The sequence below is a fragment of the Lates calcarifer genome, linkage group LG10 (genome assembly GCF_001640805.2).
Source record: "Lates calcarifer isolate ASB-BC8 linkage group LG10, TLL_Latcal_v3, whole genome shotgun sequence".
Taxonomy (NCBI): Eukaryota; Metazoa; Chordata; class Actinopteri; family Centropomidae; genus Lates; species Lates calcarifer.
In genome coordinates, this window is record NC_066842.1 from 21,209,156 (window position 1) to 21,230,235 (window position 21,080).

General features: G+C 41.3%; 1 protein-coding gene across 1 annotated transcript; it reads right to left on the reverse strand.

Annotated features, from left to right (window-relative positions):
- Positions 1-4,588: 4,588 nt before the first annotated feature.
- Positions 4,589-20,969, reverse strand: mmp15a (matrix metallopeptidase 15a). The gene is made up of 10 exons (XM_018703543.2): positions 20,021-20,969; positions 18,214-18,362; positions 16,811-16,933; positions 16,399-16,721; positions 15,775-15,936; positions 11,862-12,286; positions 11,519-11,657; positions 9,925-10,075; positions 9,658-9,773; positions 4,589-7,642 (listed from the first exon to the last, which is right to left on the reverse strand). The coding sequence occupies exons 1-10, from the start codon at positions 20,141-20,143 to the stop codon at positions 7,164-7,166; spliced, it is 2,190 nt and encodes a 729-aa protein (XP_018559059.1). The 5' UTR covers positions 20,144-20,969; the 3' UTR covers positions 4,589-7,163.
- Between the last annotated feature and the right edge of the window lie 111 nt (positions 20,970-21,080).

Below are 21,080 nucleotides of genomic sequence, written 5' to 3' on the forward strand. Positions count from 1 at the left end.
GGTTGAGCTAATCCACTTCAGTAACGGGGCAAAGAGCCACTAGACCTGAAAGGCGCCTTGATAATGGACAACAACAGAGGTTGAGGGCAACCAGGACAGCAGACAAACACCATGATTGTCTCTAAATGTCAAAATCAACCATAATCACAGTTTGCTCAAAAATTGGAATCCCTTTTGTTGTTGCAGCTTAAAGGTATGTTTAGTTTTTACATCGCTTGTTGTCATCATGTAAAACTTGTAACAAACTGGGTATGAAAATCTGAGTCTACATCAAACAGTAGATCATATCCTGAGCCAAGGCAATACCAGAGACAGAAAATGTTTGCTCTAGACACACAGGTGTAAAAAACTGAATGCCAGAGAAGAAGTTGGAATTGTCACATGCTTTATCTGTAGGGGAGGTTTTCTATGAACAATCTCTTCATGGAAAATCCACTTAAAAGACTTCTTCACAAAGCAGTGTAATCTGTTGTTGTGATCCCATTGTGATTTCCGACACACTATCCCAATCCATAGAGATCACAGCAGCCTCTTCCCTGGCCTTAATCTCAAATTCATAGCATTGGATTCAATAGCGCAGCTCTGTCCCCCAGTTAATCTACAGATTTCCACAGAAAACCCCTGACATATGTCCCCATCAGCCAAGATCATTTTCAGTCATCAAAAGAGTATAGATTGTTAAGAAGACCATTTAGGTTTTAGGCATCTATACATTTCACTTTCCTCAAATATGTCCAGACAGGACACACTCTTGCTAGCAAAAACACAAGCGATTATTCAATAACTTCTAGATTTCTTTTACAAACACCACACCTCTGAACTTCACCCACTGCTTCTCAACTAAGACACGATCATCATGTCACTAATCACAGATCAGTACTCAGGTATTCATTTTACCATTCAAACTATCCATGCAGAAATTTGTGTATTTCTTTGTTTACAAAATAACAAGACTTGTTTTCCTTACCTGTGTGTCTACAGGTGGCTCTGCATACCGGTGGTGTAGATATCCAGAGTGTGGCACAGCCAGCACAGGCGTGCTTGGATTTCCACAGTGGCTAACTGGGGCTAACAGGATTAGCCAGCACCACCTGAAGGTCAAGGCAGCAATCCTGGACTATGAGCAATGGCAGATTAAATGCAGAGACACTCATCGTCAGGACATCATCCCTGTAACCTATAAACTGTCATCCGCACCCCCACCAGGGAAAACACTAACAAACAAAACGTGGTGATTCCTACCTGACAAAGCCGTGGACATCCAGAGATTTTTGATAGAAAGTGAAAATGCCCCTTTTCCACCAGGTGCAGACTACAACCATTCAAACAGTGCAAGGAATAAACCAAGTATTTATGATATTATGTGTCTGCATCCAGATCATGAGTTTTGTCTTGAATTAAATGTATAACCACTGCTTGTCTGCCAAAGAAGGGAACTCTTTCATTTGTTTCCCATTTCCTTTTGGGTATAATAAAATACAAAGAATAATTACAAATGCATATTTTCAAGACACGCCTTTTCTGTGTTATATACACAGTACACTTGCTGGTCTATGTGGCAGCCTGAATCCCCTGCTTTCTCCTCCACCATCACTGTTCCCTTTTATCTCCTATCCCATCCTCATTACAGTTCTACACCCAGGAAGTGATGTAGTGCCTCTTGCTGACTGGAGCAGTGAGCTATATAAAGTCAATCTTTTGACTAAATAACAATAAGGAGGAGACACAGAGGAAGGCAAAGCTTATTAGTCAGTCTCAGGGTCTGACCAGAGCTCGGATGATCTACTTGCTGTCTAGTTCCTACAGCCACATCCATTCAATATGGCAACAGAGATGGAGAGTCAACATTTAAGACGCACTGACATTTAATGTTAGTGTGTCTAAAAGTGAAGGAAACCTCAAAATGACTAAACCTTTCCATCTCTCTTCCATAAGATGCTACACTTAGCATAGCTAAAAACATGATAAACTTACCAAATATAAAAGGCATTTTTAAACAAGTGCTTTTCAACCTTTTTTTTGCAATGTTACTTACAAAAAGCAGCGTCTGAGATGTCCATGAGTTGTTAGTGGTTCCCCTTCAGAGTAAGCCTTCTTGGGTAAATGTGTGAGGACTGAAGACATAAAATCACCCAGTATTTCACAAAAAAGTAAAAACAAATGTATGAAGTTTTCCCCTCTTCTCCTACCCCATTAATGACCTCCTCTTGTGACCATTTGGAAAGGGTCAAATCCCAGCCATTGGACTGAACCTCCCAACCATATATGAATAATTTAATACCATCCATTTTAATGTATTTTTTGTACTGACCAGGTATAACAATATATCAATCACATGACATTTTTCTACAGTGTTTTTACTTTTGATTCTTCAGATTTTTGTTGTTAATACTGATAATAGTATTTTTTTTAATGGCAATGCTTTTCATATTTTATATATCTTTTTTTATTTGAATTACTTGTATTTGCTCTTTCTTGTAAAAAAAAGTAAAATATCTTAATACTTCCATTACAGCCTAACCTATTATTATATACATGAAAAAGGGAAGGTAACAGTGTGGATTTAAAGTCGATAAGCAGTATGAGATAAAACAGAAAAGGAGGGAGGAAGAGGAGGTAAATTCAAGACAGAGATGGTTAGTGGAGAGGAAAGAGGGGTGGAGAGGAGGAGAGAAAACATGGCATGATGCCTGGCAGTGATTAGCTGGGATTCAGAGCTGCCCTCACTGACTGACAGACTGGCAAACAGGACGTGGCACATTTGCTGCTGTGGGTTGTATTGTAGCAATAAAAGAATAGCGGCTGTGATGAACAGGTTTACGGGGATCAGTCATGGCAAACTGCACATGTCGACACTCTGTAGGTTTAATAGTCAGACAGGTAATGAGAAAGCCACAGAGAGGTAGAAAGACATCCACCAGGTCAGACAGGTGGATAGATCACACCACATCCAGTCAGGCCTGTTTGTTGTGATTGAGGATGGGAACTACGGAACAATTTATGGTGCTGATGAGGCAGGAGGCAGTAGGCAGATCCCATTATCAGCTCAGCAGGGGATAAGCTGGGAGAAAAGGTCGATGACATAGACCCTTGGCTGGAATATGCAGCCTCAATCTTAAATGAACAGCTGGAAAAGACAGAGAACAGGAGAGTTTGGGCAAAGACTCAGAGGAAAGAGGGGAAGAAAGTGAAGCTAAGAGAACGTAAACTGAACAACTGTCACAAATTTGGGGGAAAATCATAAACCTGTTCACACACTATTTATTTATATTAAATGTTTTGATATTTAATTCAGTGTCAGAAATGGAGAGGAACACTAGACTATACATATTTATGGCATATAGAAAGAGATGATGAAAGAAAGACAGAGAGGCATGATGAGAGAGATGAAAGAGATGAAAGAGAAAGCGGATGCAGAGGTAAAGCTGTTGTGGATGATCTGTGATGGAGGCTAATCCTGATTACCTCTGACGTAAAGACATGCAGGAAAGGTGCTCTCACTCACAACAGACAAAGGCAAACACACACGGATCTCATGAGCAAAGAGAAGCACACACACACTCTCTCAATTACTGCATTATCTGTGCAGTGATACTCAGATCCTCAACTTTTAATTAAGTACTCATTATGCAAAACTGGCCCCTTTTGGAGTGATATACTATTATATGACTAATAAAACTGGATTGTTGTATGTGGTTGAGGCAGAACTAATTTTTGACAATCGCTGATCAAATGTTTTGTATAGAAAGTCTTAGTTGTAAAATAATTTGTAACTCTGTCTGTAAATGAATGTAGTGGAGTAAAAACAGAAACAATGTTTCCACATGAACAGTGGTGGAAACTAACTAACATTACATACATTGAGGTACTTACACTTTGAGTAATTTAATTTCATGCTACTCTGTACTTCCTGGGAAATATCATACTTTTTACTGCACTTAATTCATCTGACAGTTGTATTTACCAAGTACTGAGCAGGGTTGCTATGATGAGCATATGGACTAGATGCTTCAGTCCACCTCACCTAGCTATACAGAAATGTTGTATGTATGTTAATGCATTATTAATGATCATCCAGTGGCATAAAATATAATAATATAAAACTGACAGAGGCCACTCTGCTGCATCTTTACTTTTACTGCAATCATATTTAGTTGATAATACTAAACACATGTTCTTACTTAAGTACAGAATGCAGGACTTGTAATGCAATATTTTTACTTTTATATAAAGTGTATGTTTTTGTTGTATCACTGCTTTTACTTAAGTAAAAATCTGTGCCTGAAACATGTTAAGTAGCATCAAATGGAAACACTTAGCTTGTATAATTACCTCCAAATTGTACTAACATGCAGTGCTTCAATAAATAGGCTTACTTACTTTATGGCATTGCATCTGTGTATAACCACACATACACAAACATGGTCAAATAAGGTTTTACTGTTACTTTCTGCCTCTGTTCATAATGTTTGTGTTTAAAATGCTGAAAGTACTCAGCATTACAAAGACTTCATTTAACATTTTAGAGACAATGATTCCCTCTGGTGGCCAAAAGCAAAATCAACTCTGTGAACTTGACATTTGCACAGTGGGATAAAGGTGTAATAATAATTACAACATGAAGCCATAAACTGCAGCACACTGCAGCATTGTGTTGCTTTTACCTGTGAGTTTTATTGTGAAATTTTAATGTACTCTACACAGGAGTGCACAGGCCTAACAGAACATGCCCTGCATGCATCAACATTGTAATAATCTACTGCTGTTCTTACACAAAATCTGAACAGAAACAAAATGTACAAAACTAAAAATGATAAGTAGAGTAAAAAAGGGAAGAAACACATTTAAAAAACTGTCCCTCATGCTATTTATAGTAAAAAATAAAAATAAAAAAGCCCCCCAATATTCACAGAAAAAAAAGGCACAATGTAACACGTAAGACAGGCCAAAACAAAATACAAGCACAATGTAAAGGCACAAATGTGAAGCAAAGGATAATGATGGTAGCATGTGAATAGTGGCTTTACACAGAGACAAGAAAGGTAAAGAGATAAAGTGAGACAGGATAGTGGATAGATACTGGGAGACAGGATCACATCACATCCTGCAGATATTTGTGTGCGTTAATTATCTTTTAAATGCTTGAGTTGAATTTCCACAAGACTGGAGAAGAAAATGAATACATGTGAGAACACAGAAGTGGGGTGGCTTACAGCAATTACACAGAAAGGACACACTAAGAATGGAAAACCAAAAGTAAAAAAGGAAAAAGGTTAGGGGAGAGAGGGAAGAGAGGGGGGTAGGGGTGGGGTCGCAGAGGAAGTCATCTTCAGCTCATGACAACAGGCAGAGCAAAAACAAGAAGAGCTGAAAAAGAGGAGTGGACTTTAGTGGCCCAATCTAGGTCAAGAGGCGCAACGCCAGCGCTGCCCCTCCCCAAAATCCTTCCAACCTCCTTCCCTCAGAAAGGAAATGCTGGCAGAACCCTCCCTCTCCTCTCCTTAATCTCTGCCTCCCCATGTTTCTCTCTCTCCCTCCTCATCTCATTCTCTCTCATTCGCCCTTTTCTCCCAACTCCCCGCCACCACTTTTTTTTTTTTACCTCCTTCTTTTTGCATTTTTTCACTACTCTCCTCTCTCCTCCCTCTCTTGCCTGACACTACTAAATCAGCAACATGTGGGTTTAATGGAAACCAGACCCTGACCCATTCTTTTCTAGCCTGCAGGCTTCTCCTTTGTGCACTTAATTAGCTTTGACTCTATTTAGCTTTAGCATGAAAAAAGGAGAGGAGATAGAGAGAGGCAGAAACGGCAGCTATGTTTTTACTCTTCACAGGTTGAGTTGAGATGGACAGAATTTGTTTAAATCACAATACTTTTCAATTCTACTTGTAAAAAGTGATTAAATCACCTCCCTCTTGTATTTCATTCCAGCCCTGGAACCAGTCGTATATCAATATGTCTCTGCTGGGATTGTGTTTTTAGTGGTGCAGTCTGAGCAGTTATTGTGGCTATGGTGGGAGGAGGGGAGGCTGGAGCCCGTGTGTCTGTGTGCAAAAACTCTATGTGCCTTTGTCTAGGGAAGTGGTCTCTCTATGTGTTTGTGTCTACATATGTGGACATGCATGTACAAATGAATGCAGTTAAGAGGTTTTTTTTTGTTGTTTTTTTTAGCAATTATGTGATTATGGTGCGTGCGTGCGTGTGTGTGTGTGTGTGTGTGTGTGTGATAGAGAGAGAGAGAGAGAGAGGGCAGACATAATGGGCTCAGTGGGAGATGGGCGGTCATGGACGCACACAGCTGTCTGACATTCCTGTGCTGGTCAGAGGACGAGCTTCTCCTGCCAGTGTCTGTGTGTTTAATAAGCGCAGAAAATCCAGCTTTGCACGAACGAACAAACACACACACACACACACACACACACACACACACACACACACACACACACACACACACACACACACACACGTTGGCAGTGAAGCAACCTCAGCAAAAACAAAAACAACAATAAACAGAATCAAAAGTGCAAATTATCTGTTCTAAACAGAAAGAAAATGTCAAAATTGGTTGAAGCACCTTAGTTGAAGGTATGAAAGACTTGCTCATATGAATGCATGTATTTGTATTTGTTTTAAAAGCTGTAAGCACTCATTTTGGTGTGTATGTACAGTGTGTGTGCTTCTGGTTAGTGTATGTGCATTACTGACTTTGTCTGCATTTATACTACAAATACACTCTCTGTCCCTCCTCTTTACAATTAGAATTGATAGAAACAGATGTTCCTTGAGAGTCTTGTGTCTTTTACAGTACACATTTTTTTTACGTGGTGATGGAAACGGCCATGATTTTTAAGAAAAAGTGGTACTTTTCCAGATATTTTGAAAGGCACAAAGGGAGGCACAGGAGAAAAACGTCAAGGCCAGTAGCGGGAAATGTACATTGTAGCTCCACAGGCACCAATTTTACCACTTAAACATTATTTCACATGAGCAATAAAAGTTCTCACAATGAATGGGGCTCAAAAAGGTGACTCATCCTTGGCTTTCTTAGACTTTAGTGATGTGTCAAAGCCTCTTTCCACCGTGCCATATGTAAAATTTAATTCCAATGACTGCACCAGACAAACGATCGATACCCGTTCTATCTTTTCTAATTCTGCGCGTCACACCCAGTCCTGCAGCGAGCGCTTGCAGTGCACCAAGGCCCTCGGCGTCTCTTTGTTCTGCAGAGTCCTGAGGATGGCGTAGACGAGGATGAGGATGCACAGGATGAGGACCAGAGGAACGGTCACCATGATCAGGGTCATGACCTTTGATTCATTGTCGGCCATCGTCACAACCACGTTCACCTCTTTGTCCTCCTCCTCCTCTGTGCTGTCAGGATTGGAGCCTTGGTCTTCCTCTGGGTTTGCGTCTTTGCCCCGGCCCCTGTCTGGCTCTTTGTGTTCGTCCTTGCCTCGGTCTGAAGGGTTCACTGGTTTTTCTTTCGGTTCCTGCTCGGTGTCAGGGTCAGGTTTGGGGTCAGGGACTCCCACGCAGCCCATGAAATCCTTCAGGATGGAGCGAGGGTAACCTTTATCTGCTTCTGTCTTGTGGTTGTCAAACCTCCAGTAATTAGTGCCTTTGTAGAAATAGGTGTAAGCTGCATGAGAGGAAGATAAACAAGATTTCAGTCAGACAGCTCATGTAGAACGGATTATTAAATGAATATGTGCAGCGCTGATGTTTGGCATCTAGGCTTGGACCTCGCCAGTCGGCACCAACAAACACGGTGGATGCTGGGGTGGAGAGGGAGAGGCTGCAGCAGCAGCAGCAACAGTTAAAGCATGCATCGAGATAGCTTTCAGGCATGCAGAAGAGTGAGCAGAGCGTTCATAACGCAAGTTTAATATGCTGCCTTAATTAAAAAGATGTGTTGGAAACACAGTATGATGCAGTGAGAAGAGTGTGTAGCAGTGGACTGCAGTTGTGTGCCTGAAGTAGCAGGCACTGCTTGTTATTCCTGATGTAAAAAAAATAAAATAATGTTTTGCTTGTCAGAAATCAATTTAACTCCATTCTTAAAGGAGTAGTTTAACATTTTGGGGAACATACACGTTCTTGCTGAGAGTTAGATGACAAGATTGATAGCACTCTCATGTCTGTCCACTACAAACAGTATGAAGCTTAGCCAGGAGACAGTTAGCTTAGCATAAAAATCTGGAAATGGTGAAATATATTTGGACAGAGCCATGCTAGCTAACAAAGATAACCACCTAACTGATTTATTACATCTTGTTTGTTTAATCTGTACAAATACTAAAGAGTAAAAATGAAAATATGCAATTTTATGTGTCAAGATTAGAAAAAGGAGACATATGATGTGGGGTGGTAGGCAGATTTTATTGCCTTTGGACAGATCCAGGCTATCTATTTTCAGTTTATGTGCTAAGCTAAGATAACCACCTGCTGACAGTTATCTATTTTAATAATAAGCCTACTTTCCAGAATGTCTATCTGTTGCTTTGCATCATCAGTTTGATGGGTTTAGCTTTTCAAAACTAAACCTATTCCCCTTTTCCAATCAAATGATTGAAGGACTGAAAGACTAACAGAAAAACAGAGTGGTATCAATCTTCTCACATTACTTTAAACAAACTGCACTTCCCAAGATGTCAAACTATTCTTTTAAAACCTAAAAAAAAAAAGAAAGAAAAAACCCTAGAGTACTTTTAGGCAAAACACAGCAGAGACCAAATTACCTCTGGTTCATTTTACAGTAGGATTCTCTTAGTCCTTCAAAAGACAAAGACAAAGGAAATTAAAGAATCTAATATATTAACTGAGCAAGTTTGCATTACCATAAAGCAAATTCACAGCCTTGTACTGATTCACCGATTGCACCGGTTGTCATTTCATTTGTAAAGACTGCCTCATTTACTTTATCATTTGTCTTGACAAGGTAAAACTAAGTTCATTTTTTGTGTAAACAAAAAGCAGACTGAGGAATGTTTCTTTGGGGACCACTTTAGTGTTTGCACTCTCCCCAACATTCCCACATTTCAGATCACATGGAGCCAGAGCTGACTGGAAGTATAACAACAGATTTGACATAAAATTTATTCATATCACATTACAAGAAAGAAATAAATAAATAAGCCGTGTTGCTGTCATGCACTAAAATTTGGCTGTGAGATGCAAAAGAGCCACACGCAATCTTTTGGGGCTACATTTCTGGGTGTAAATGTGGCTGTGTAGTGGAAACCAGGCTTGCACAGACATTGGAACAGTTTGGGTGGAGATAAGATCTGACTGTTAGAGGGTGCATTCAGAGCAGCTCTGCCACAAATCTAATTTCCAAAGGAAGGACGGGCCAACCCTCAAAACCAGAGCTCTCATTCCTCTCTTCTCCCTCTCATCCCCTCACTCTTCTCCCTGCTCTGCTTGTCTCAAATGTAATTTTTTTCCCCTCTCCGTCTCTTACACACCCCATTTCACCCCTCTAACCTTTCATTCTTTCGCTCCCTCCACCTCTTCTTACTCATGCTGTTCTCAGGCGTTCAACACTGTATGCTCAGCTTTTGGTGTTTTGTTGTGAGTCTCCTGAACAGAAGTTTCTCTGCTGTTCCCATCCCTCAAATAAAAACTACATCTGCCTTATTTGAAGTCATTATTTACCGCCGTCATCGCTGAGGAAGGCTCCTTTGGGAGAGGGAGGGATCCTGCCCCATCTGCTGATTGGCTTGGGAAAGTCGCGGTCTGTAGTCCGAGTCTCCTCATTGTATCGCCAGTACCTACACAGATGTATAGATTTAGATTTATACAGTACATATTTTATTATTTGACCCTATATGGCCATTGATAACAGTGATGATATGCTCACTGTTATTTTTTCTATTATATATTACATTTTGTCAGTTTGTTGCTGTTTGTGTGTGTCTGTACCTGTCTCCTGAGAAGAAGTATGTGAATCCATTGGGCTCCCACCAGATGGCCGTGTCAATCTTGTGTGCAGGAACTCCTCGTCCATACTCATGTAGGGGCTGTGGGTATCCTGGCAGCACATCAGCCTCCCTGAACACCCAGTATCTATCATCTGCCAGGACAGAAGGACAAATATTTCTCTACAGAGACAGTGGCACACACAGTACAACCTTCCTGCACAGGTAACGTTTGTAACCCGGCCAAGAAAATGGAAATATGAGAGAAAGTTAATGGGGGAGAGAAATGGAAACAAAGAAGGAAAAGCTGGCCCAAAAACCACGGGCATATGGAGAGAAAGCAATGGTGAGAACATATGGCATATGTCATGGAGTTTGCTCACTCCAGAAGAAAAGTGGAAAGGACAGGCAAGGTAGAAATGGTAGGCATAACAGTGATTTTCCAAGATTTCCTGATGTGGAAGCCAGTTTCTCCCCTAACCCTAACCTCTGGACACACTTTCAGCCACTTTCCACCTCTAATGCCAGTGTGCTGCAGCATAGCAACAAACTGCACTGAACTACAACAGCTAAGCTTGCACACAGGGGCTTTTAGTAATCAGTTCACACTTACTCTGACATTCTGTTGAACCATTCTGACCTGATGTTAAAGTAGTTAAATGGTTTTGGCTTCATATGGCCAACATTTCAGCAGGTTTTGATGCATACGCTATCCAAGAATCTTTGGAGTAGACGCAAAAATGTGCTCAGCTGAAGCAGCTCTTCTAAACCCTCGCAAGAATGTGACCAAAAAGCAGGAATGATGACAGAAAGAGAAATCATTAATGGGAGTAAATCTGTGATCAAAAGCACAGAAAATCCTGAAAATGCACAACAAATCACCGTATGGCCTCATTGTTAAAGTGAAAGCCCTGCAGCTGTTCACATCTGGAGCAGTTGCGGTGCAGAGAAGGCTGACGCAATCCTCCGCCTCCCTCATGAGGCCTTATGGGGCTCAGCTGGACTGGAGTCGTACTGGGCCAGCAACAGCTGCCATGCTGCTCAGACCTCATTCAAGACACCCGATGAACTCAGTAACACGCACTAATACTCTCAGTGCGGCAGCCACACACACATGCAAAGACACACAAACTCAATGCTCCATCTTTGTCTGCAGCCATATTGTCAGACTGTTTAAACAGTGAATCACTGGGCTGGTGGTGTTATTTTCTTTTTCACACAACTTTTAAATATTTCTGTGTGTGTGTGTGTGTGTGTGTGTGTGTGTCTGAGGAAGAGTCCTGTGCCAGCTACAGAGAGTTATAGCTGTGTTGAATTATTACCATCTCCTCGTAAATCACTCTGTGTGGGGGGAAAAAAAAATGTTGAGTTTGCACTGTTTCCTTTCAGCCTTACCAATTCACTCTCCATTTTGTTTTTATAAAGCACACTCTTAAACAGATCCGAGCTTGCCCTTAAGCAAGGTGCTATACCATAAAAACGCTCGCCATACTCTTCTAAGACAGTCTTGATGCAAAATATCACGCAGTCTGCTCAGCATGTGGGCACTGTGTTAGCAGAGTGACAGGTTTTACTGTTCATTAACAGCTTTAACATACCTTTAAAGAAGACAAATTTGCCATCGTGGCGTTCATAGGCGGCGTCGATGTCACTGGGCAGGCCAATCCAGAAGACGGATATGGGCATGGGGTAGTTATCCAGGACCCGGTTCCGCCGCACACGCCAGAACCAACGACCCTGTGCAGGCCAAGCCAGAAGTAATCATGCGATTCGCTATCGCTCATCAAAAATATTTATTGTTCACCTCCCTTTGCACAACTTCCTGCTGCTGTGATTCCAAGCCGGATCCTGTTAGTTCATACATTTGTAAATTACAGTTTATATCTGTCCAATCCAAAGCAAACTCTTGTTTTAAACACAGATATGATCTTCACTTCTCACCTTGAAAACAAACATCTCTCCTCTCAGCATGGTCACCGTGTCAAAGTCCCCGTCACAGATGTTGGGGGGATGGTTGTCTGGCAGCTTGGGGGGCCGCGGAGGAGCAGGGGGCCGAGGAGGAGGAGGCGGTGGAGGTGGAGGAGGATGGGGGACGTCTTTTCTGACTGTCGGGGTGACAGGTTCCGGCTCAGGCTGGGAAATGGTGGGGGTGGAGGTGGCGAGGACGGGAGGTGAGGTAGGGCTGGGTGTCGGCTCTGGACGGTCTGGGGGATCCGGGTGGTCGCCGGGTGAGTCAGGTGAGTCGGGTGGGGAAGAGGGAGTGGGCTCATCTTCAGGTGGAGAACGAGAGGTGGGGGAGTCACCATCGGGTTCATCTTTGGGGGTGGGAGGAGCAGTGGGTGGAGCATTAGTGACGAGAGGAGGACCTAGGAAAGAAAAGATAGAGAGCTGGCATTGAATTTCAGAGCTGCAGCGGCCAAATGGAAAAAAAAAAACTTCCAGCTGAGAAGAAATAAATCGCTCCTGCCTGTCAGTGTGGCATTAGACATCAATCATTTCTTTTATCCTCTACCCTCCTTCCCCTCACAATGTTCTCTATCTCTTCCTACAAAGAAAATGTCATTTTCCATTTTGTGCAGCAGCTATAAGCTCACATGACTGACTGCGACTGTGCCGCCATTCTTTGGAAAAATGAGCCCTGCTGGTTGCTAAGAGAGGAAAACACAAAGATACAGCCAGTTATATAATATCCTTGGACAGCTGATGGCCATAAAGACGTATTGAGTTACTCTGACTCTTAGCCATCAGTACGTGGAGAAATTGAGCATATATGGCATTTTAACCTGCAGTATAATCTACAGACAAGAAAGGTAAACAAGTTTTGTTTGTTTCCATGGCCCTTGTTTTTCCAGAGAGTTACAATATTCAGATAACTTTTTGTGGTCACTTAATTTGTTACTTGTGCAAATCTATTTTTGATTTGCTGTTTTATGTCATTTCCACATAATGGACTCTTCTTAGTTTACTGTATTTTAGAGCCTTGGAAGCTCACTATGTGATGAAAGACTACTGTACTAAGCTGGATATTTTCATCACCGGAAAAAAAGGACTGTTACCAGCAGCCCAGAGTGGGAAGTGTGTCTCTGACTGCACACAATGAAGAGGACAGCACTGTCAAAATTAAGCCACTGTATAGTGGGAGGCATCCGTTGTTTGTCAGGAAGCTGATATATCAGTGCACAGCTCTCCCAAAGATGGTAATATTAGTTTGCCTTGTTTCACTGCACTGATTTTCCTCAGCAGTGGCTCTCATCATTTGCATTTACTGTAGTTATAGTAGGCTGCAGTCTGTCTGTCAGAAACAGACACAAAACACCCAGCTGTTGTTAGATTTCCAGGCAGAAACATGAGAGCAGTAAAACTATACTGAGGTCATTTTTGGTACTATCTTCTTATGGATATTAAAACACCTGAAAAGTGTAAAATATGGGACCTTTAAGCTTGGGTCATTTGGGAGCATGCTGTAAACATAACACTGACTATCTCTTTAAACAGCTGTTTATTTGCTATATCCTGCCAGATATAGAGCACCATTATCATTCATTTGGAGCTGGTGTTTCTGGCCACCTGGTGAACATATGTCCAGTGTTCACTCTCCTGTTAGCTCTATCTTATCTGAACAAACTGCATTGTTGGTATGAAAATATTGATTTGTGCAGCTTTAAAGTAAACTCATAAATAATTTACAGTAAAGTGGAGTTTTGTTTTTTCTATCTCTTTATATTGCTTTAAACCTTTCCTTTTTGTCAGATGCTGCATGCTAAGGATGAACAGACGTATTGGTGTATTTAAACATCAAGTATTTTAATTCCTCTAATTACTGAGATATTAATTCACAAGTTTGTTTGTAATGTAACTGGGCAGGAGCTGAGCCTGCTAAGCATTCTTGTTAAGACTCTGTGTCACTGAGCTGATGAAGAAAAACTGATCTGGGAGGCAGAGAACTGCAAAGCTGCCGGCCTCTTTCATATAAACCTCTACAAAGGAACCCAAATGTTTATTTCTACCAACAAAGTTTATGCTGTGTTAGTGTCTATTTAGAGTCTTCAGATCCTTTTCTTATCCAATCAGAGCTTCCCTCTCCCCAGAGTCATTTAGATCTGCTTAATAAAGGAAACTACTGTATAATTTCAGTCAAAACATTTACCTTACGGAATTTACAGCAGAAAACTTCACATTTTTCACATTTGCTTCACCAAAACTCTACTGTCCTCTGGTGCAGACCTCGAGTGTAGGCGTATCAATGGGCCAGAACTGTGTGGGTTTGGAAAGATTTTGGGTTTGCTGGGCAAAGTAAAACCATGGACAAAATTCCCAAACTATATCGGATTTTTGATCTGTTATGTGATGCCACAGATGTGACCAGGACAAAACAATGAACAGTAAAGAAATGTGGGTAAAAAGGACAGCATGAACCTTGCGGAAAATGCTTGTTTTCGTCAAAAGCAAAATAAATCGTAAACCAGTCATTCTGTATGAACAATGTCTGCGATAAATATTCACATCTGCAGTTTAACGGGCAAATTAACTGTGTTTTTGGTCCTGTAATTACAGCTTTAATAAGAAGGCCACTGTAGAAACACACCCACACATAAATACAATACACATATGAGCTCTTTCTCTAACACACACACACATACACACACACAGATGTCATCTGTCAATTAACAATGCTATCCATTCACACAGGGAAAGCATGATAACATCATAACGGCATGCATGACATGCCATAATGAGTGAGGGCCACTGGTGGTGTGCGTGGTTGAGCGTGTGTGTCTGTTTGTGCACATATCCACAAAGCATCTTCTCAAGGGTCCAGATGTTATATGAGTGTGATATAACCTCAAATTACAGCTGACATTCTGCACTTCAGCCTCACAGTGATCTCAGAGCCACAGCACTCTCAGTCTGCAGTCAAACATGACAAAATTGGAATGCATAGTTTTTTGTTTTACCACCTGTACCCTCCACACTGTCCTCAGGCATTGGCATATTTGTCTGCTAGAGCATGAGCTGGAAGAGTCCTCAAGTTTTGTGGAACAGTTTACAAAAAGGGTTTGATTGTAGGTGTAAGATATGTTTTAGCTTCTAATTATTAGAGACAAAGCTTAGTGATGGACATGAAAAAATAGTAAAGATAAGAAGAATAAATAAAAAATACATGACTGACCATGGTGTTTCAATAGTAACCATGGCCTTGACCTATTATAGTGTCAGCATGAACAGTCTGTTTACACTCCATAGCTACAAACAGGTTAGCTGTCAGTTATAATCACAGCATAACCCCTTTGGTTAGGTTAAGTCAACAAATATCAAGGTCATTATTCACAAAGCTGTTCAAATGACTTGCTAAAGTTTTTCACAGACAAAAATATTTTTGCTAGAATAGATAATAAACACAGTGGTCATTACACAACATGTATTTGGAGAGCAGTTTCCCATCAGAACTAGAAAAACATAGTAAATTAAAAACAGATTATGTGGAATCCTCCTTTGCTAGTTCAGAGTAGCTGTTACTGAAGAACATGTTTTAAAATTACACATAAAGTAGCCAAGACAGTTGCTCCACTATACAAACATCTGTGTGCAGGCGTGATTTACTCATTACGAGGGTAATGAGCATCATTTAACTGACTGATGAACACATGCTGACAGCGCTCTAGGCACATGCATTCCAGTGCCACTGTTTAGTTTGCATTAAGACTTGTCTTTGCAGTCTGCAGAGAAGAGTATCTTTACAACACATGATGCGACTATCATTAAAGTACTACAGTGGTTTTAAGTTAATAAGTCCAAATACTGCTGGGAGTGGCTTTAAATAAACAGACGTATCAAAACAGGATGTGTTTCTCACCATATATGTGCTGTATTCCTCTGATGTCATCCTCATGCAGTGTGAAGTTGTGTGTGTTAATCCACTGGTAAAAAGGAGCCATTATGGCGCTGGGGTTATCTGAGTGCTCCAGACCCAGAGCATGACCGAGCTCATGGACGGCAACCAGGAAGAGGTCTATACCTACAGTGACACAGATATAGCATGTGACTGAAATGTATATGAAATATTTAATCAGTTGTTTGTATGAAAAAAGTAATGTTACAATAATATATATAACACATAACCTGATAAAGTTGCATAGAAATAAGAGGCATGTAAATGAAGTGAACCCAATATTTCTCTATGTGATCTCTCCTCTCTGATATTGTTGGTGTATGTGAGCTTTTCCACCATTTTGGAAATCATGACGACACTTAAAAGATGGTGTTGAGCCTAGCCCAGTTTGAAGAATACATTTGAATTAAACTAATAACCCTGCTAAAAAGCTACTCAGGCATTTACATTTTATTAGTGTGGCATCAAAGCAATCTGGTCATGTCACACAAGTACCAGGTCCCCAACAATGACAGCTGACACAGCCGTGCACCAGGAACAGGTTCAAGTTCAGTTCTCATAAGCAAACAGAACAATCAGCCCTCTAACCTTCTGGATTTTGGTTGTCTAGTGTCCAGGGCTCATCAGCATCAAAGTGTGTATCCCCACCAATTCCTGGTCCGGGATAGTAGGCGTGTGCCAGTGACCCCCCCTCGCCATCAAACAAGGACATATCACCATGGAAACCAGAGGCAAACAACAGGAGGATGTCAGCGAGCTGTGTTTGGCTGCCGTTGAGGCTGACGTTGTTTTCAGCGGGCAGCTCCTCAAAGGTGAGCGGGGTGACCTGTCTCCACACATCAAAGGCCTTGCGGATAGCATTGTACATGTGTTCCTCTCCCAGCGACGAGGGGATGAGCTGGTTCATTATACTGAAGCCAGAACAGAAAGCACGTCACACTTACTGTGTTAAACGTGCTGCTTTATCATAGTTTAATTTGAACATTTCAATACTATCAACCTGTAAGTGATGTGGTCCTTGTCCCACTGCTGCCCAGTGAGTGTGTAGCGTTTCTTCCTCGCACCATCGCTCATCTCCTCTGCTTTTCTGTCAGGGACGCCACAGCGAGGTCGGCGCATGGCCCTAGACAGCCAAATACACACACAAGGAACACATATTAAACTGTTAGCTGCAAAAAGTAAATGCAGAATATTCTCAAGTAGCATAATGGCATTTTTAATGGCTATAAGCTCAACTTTTATACTGTTATGCTGCTGTAGCTTAAGGGAAGTTTAATCTGGATTTTTTTTTCTGGTGTCCCTACAAGGCTGAAAAAGCAGTGTTTTCTGTACTCAACACTTTCAGTTTATTTTGAAAACTGAAACTGTGAAAAGCTAAACCTTGAAAAACAAACTCCATTTGTCATGCTAAACCAAGAGAGATATGCATCTTTGCTTTCTTGCTGAAATTTAGACAATAAGACTGATACCACTCACATATCTGCACAGAAGTATGAAGCCATAACCACAACAGCCAGTTAGCTTAGCTTTGTATAAAGACTGGGAAAAGAGGGAGCTCTATCCAAAGGAAACAAAAGCTCTCAATGTGTCCTTTTTAAGCTTTAGTTTTTGTACTGATACAACAACAGATATACCATGTTAATCAGTGAGCTTTAGAGATGCTAGTAGGTGAACTTTATTATCTGTTTCGCCCTGATTCCAGTCTTCATGCTAAACTAAGCTAACCAGCAGGTATTTATAGCTTTGTATCTAGAGTGCAGGCATGAGAGCAGTATCGATATTTTCATCTGACTCTGCAAAAAAAAAAAAAAAAAAAAAAGACTCTGCTGAACTGTCCCTTTAAGACCTTGTAACGCTTCCTTCACCCTACATACAGTACACAATATGAAAACAATGGCCTAATACAATGCATCAAGGTCAGAGTGGAATATAAGGATATGACGCAATTGCCTGATTGGCCTTGTTAGTGAAGAGGTGACATAATCAAACTGAACTGTAGTGTGAACCTTAACATCATGAAAAGTTAATAAGACTTGGCACTGAGTCAGACATCAGTGGTAATGTAAGCACAACATTAATCTGACAATATCATTGTGTGCTGGGGAGCAAACAGTGCAACAGATTACTTCAGCATGCATGGTTGTTGAGATGTGGTTTGTTGCCCAGCGTTCTAAAATGGAAAACTGAAACTTGTGGTCATGTGACAGTCCATCTGTATCCTAAAATGCAAGAAAAATGAGAAACTAAAATTTAAAAAATGCAAATAAATGAAAAAGAAATTCCTACATGCCATTTTAAAAAAATGGTTTCAGTTTGTGGTCATTGCACACAAATGTTTAGTAATGTCGCAATCTCTGTCAGACACAACCTGACACAACTGCTAATAAACAATATAGAGCTTACGCAAGAGTGGCAGGGTTCATCTCTCCAGTCACCTCCAGCCCATAGAAACGCTGCATGTCGCTGATGGCTTTGGACAGGATCTGAGCCGACTGCATGGTGGACATCTGTCTGCTCGCCTGGGACAGGTAGCCAAACTTACGAAGCCACGCCTAGCAGAGCAAAACAGGAAATTATTTTTGCTTAGTCTGCCCTGAGAAAAGCTGCTTAACACGTGCCTGTTTTTGTATGTGAGTGATGCCTGCTGTATACATGTGTATGACAGCTTCAGCTGTTGGGAGGGAGGCACTGTTTTGCTAATCCAGGAACAAGCCACTGTCTAATGATTGGAGAGAGCATCTGAGGAGTTATGAGGAAAGAGAAAGTAGAGATACAGACCAGATGGCTCCCATTAACATTACAACATTCCTGCTTTTTCATTCCTGCACTGACAAGCCAAGATGAGGATAGAAGAGGAGAGGAGAGGAGGACTGGAAATAGGAAAACTAAAAGGTTTTTTGACAATAAACAAGCTGCACGCCAGTCCGGTGGTACACTAGATAAACACACAGCTCTGCGTGTGTGTACTTCTGGCTGACATTCTAGTGACACATGAAAAATTTTCCTTCTTTGTTTGATGTTTGCTGACAGTGAAATTGAGTGTGTAGAGCCACGTAGCCAGGCAAACAGGATGATGGCTCCTGGGAGGGAAAAACTTCTGTTAAGTTTTAAGATCTACCCTTTAAGAAGCCTCCACAGCACAGACCCCCCTCACACAGCTGGATCATGGGACTCTACTCTCTTTCAAGCATGTGCAGTATGAACAGAGGCCGGGGGCAACACATACATACAACACACACAATATCATCCTGCATGCACACACTCAGAGACAGAAAATTGTTTAAGACAATTTCTGCATAGCATGACAAGTCTCAACCAACCTAATGTCAGAGCAGGCATACTCACAGAAGTGCCTACAGAACATGAATGGGGGGTAGCAAATTTCCTTATATAGTAAATCTAGGCAATATAGCTGAACTCAATATATCTTCACTTTGAAAGCAGCAGTTTGACAAAGAATTCTTAACTCAAGGTCAACTTGCTAGATTTCTTTCGGACCTCTCAGCCGCATTTCGCTGACCTTCATCATCAAATGGAATTTGCTTAGTTCATTACAATCATGTATAATTTGTCTATATACCAGCTAAGCTTAAAATATGTTATGAAAAATGTGAATAAACGCTTGAAAATGCCCTTATGAGTGCTTACAATTACATTATAGTGTGCTCTAAACGTGTTCATTGCGTGTATGTTCTGCTTACAAATGCTAAATAGTAGGAGCTAAAATTAATGCTAAACAGAATAACTAATTTGAGAAAGTTGTCAAACTGAACACAAATCATTTCATTTTCAGAATATAAGATCAACAAAAGTCAACCAACAATAACAACATTTTTCAATTCCATAGATGAGTTTTTCCTTCACACTCCTATCAGGGTAGATAGGTCCATGTGTGTGCCACATGTGCTGTGTTATTGTTATTTGGAAAAAAAGGCCAGAAGGTCAAATGACATTCCTGTACTGCAGCAGCCCACCTGATGCTTTGATGTATGGCAACACAAACATGAAGATTTGAACTTATGCCTATGAACAACTATAGTTCTATGGTAACAAAGCTGGAGAGGGATTTCCTGAGATGACTGATAATTACTTTATGGCAATATTATAACAATTATGAATTCATAAACCATTTACAAACATCACAGTGGGATACAGAGACCATCTACAGGGGAAATCTGGTCTGTACCTTGACCCACAGACATTACTGTACCTCAGCACTGAAGCCCTCTTCCTCTGGGATATCTGCCACTGTGCTGCACTGGATCAGGGAGAATACAGACAGTAATGTGATTGTGATCTGAGTCCAGGCCTGCTGAGGTGCCATCTTCTTCATGATCTGCTCTGTGGTCCCCAGATGGCAGCTCAGAGTTGTAGAGTGACGAAGATGCGGTGACAAAAGTGCTGTAGGGTTTATTCTCTTCTCCTCCGCTTACATTTAATCTCAAGCTCCCAAACAAGTGAGCTATCTGCTCATTTTTTAACTTGGCACATTAGAAATCTGAACGAAATTGCTACAAACGATATCACACAATCAAAGGTGCGTTCACAAACCCTCCGAAAATGTTACTAATCCATTCCCGGTTGCTGGCAGTCCGCTTTGACCCGGGACATCAGCCTCATGGCTCATTCAAGTGTGCACAGCAGTTTCTTTCATGCATTCAACTACTGTAGCCAGCGGGCAAATGAAGAAGTCCTTGCCCCTTTCAGAAAATCCACAATGGCTGATCGGCAACAGGGAGCACAGCAACAAATCCTCCGATTCTCCGACACCTTCAACAAACAGGAGAGGCGTTCGAGCGCAGGAAAAGTGCTTCAAAAGTTTCACATTTTCTGAACTTCGTGCAAAAAATATACACAATGACAATAAATAAATTCAGAACTGAACGAGGATATCACATTTCCTCTGCAGAGTTTAGTTCCAAAGAAACTCTTCAGGTTTTCATAAAGAAGGGTCCACGCACTGAACACATAATTGTGAGCCCACCTTTTAGGCAGCTGTGTTGCAGATAAAAGATTTCTGATGATTTCCAATGAAGAGGACCCTCCCCCTCTTAATATATCAGGCCCACATTAGAGGGCCGGAGGAGGCAATGGTCAGTGTGCCATCTGCTGTTCCTACGGGAAACTACAGCAAAATCTCAGCAGCTGGTCTACGTGCACCAGCCGTGCATAAACCCTGGCAAAATTTAAATGTGTTAACTATTAAATCTAAGTGATTTTACGGTGGTATAATCCAGCCCTCAAAGTCAAAAATTAATTCATTCAAAGAC

Coding starts and splice junctions, on each gene's coding strand:
- mmp15a (XM_018703543.2), bottom strand. CDS start 20,143: ATGAAGAAGATGGCACCTCAGCAGGCCTGGACTCAGATCACAATCACA. Junction 16,722..16,810: donor AAGGACCACATCACTTACAG/GTTGATAGTATT, acceptor TTCTGGCTTCAG/TATAATGAACCAGCTCATCC. Junction 11,658..11,861: donor GAGAGATGTTTGTTTTCAAG/GTGAGAAGTGAA, acceptor TGGCCTGCACAG/GGTCGTTGGTTCTGGCGTGT.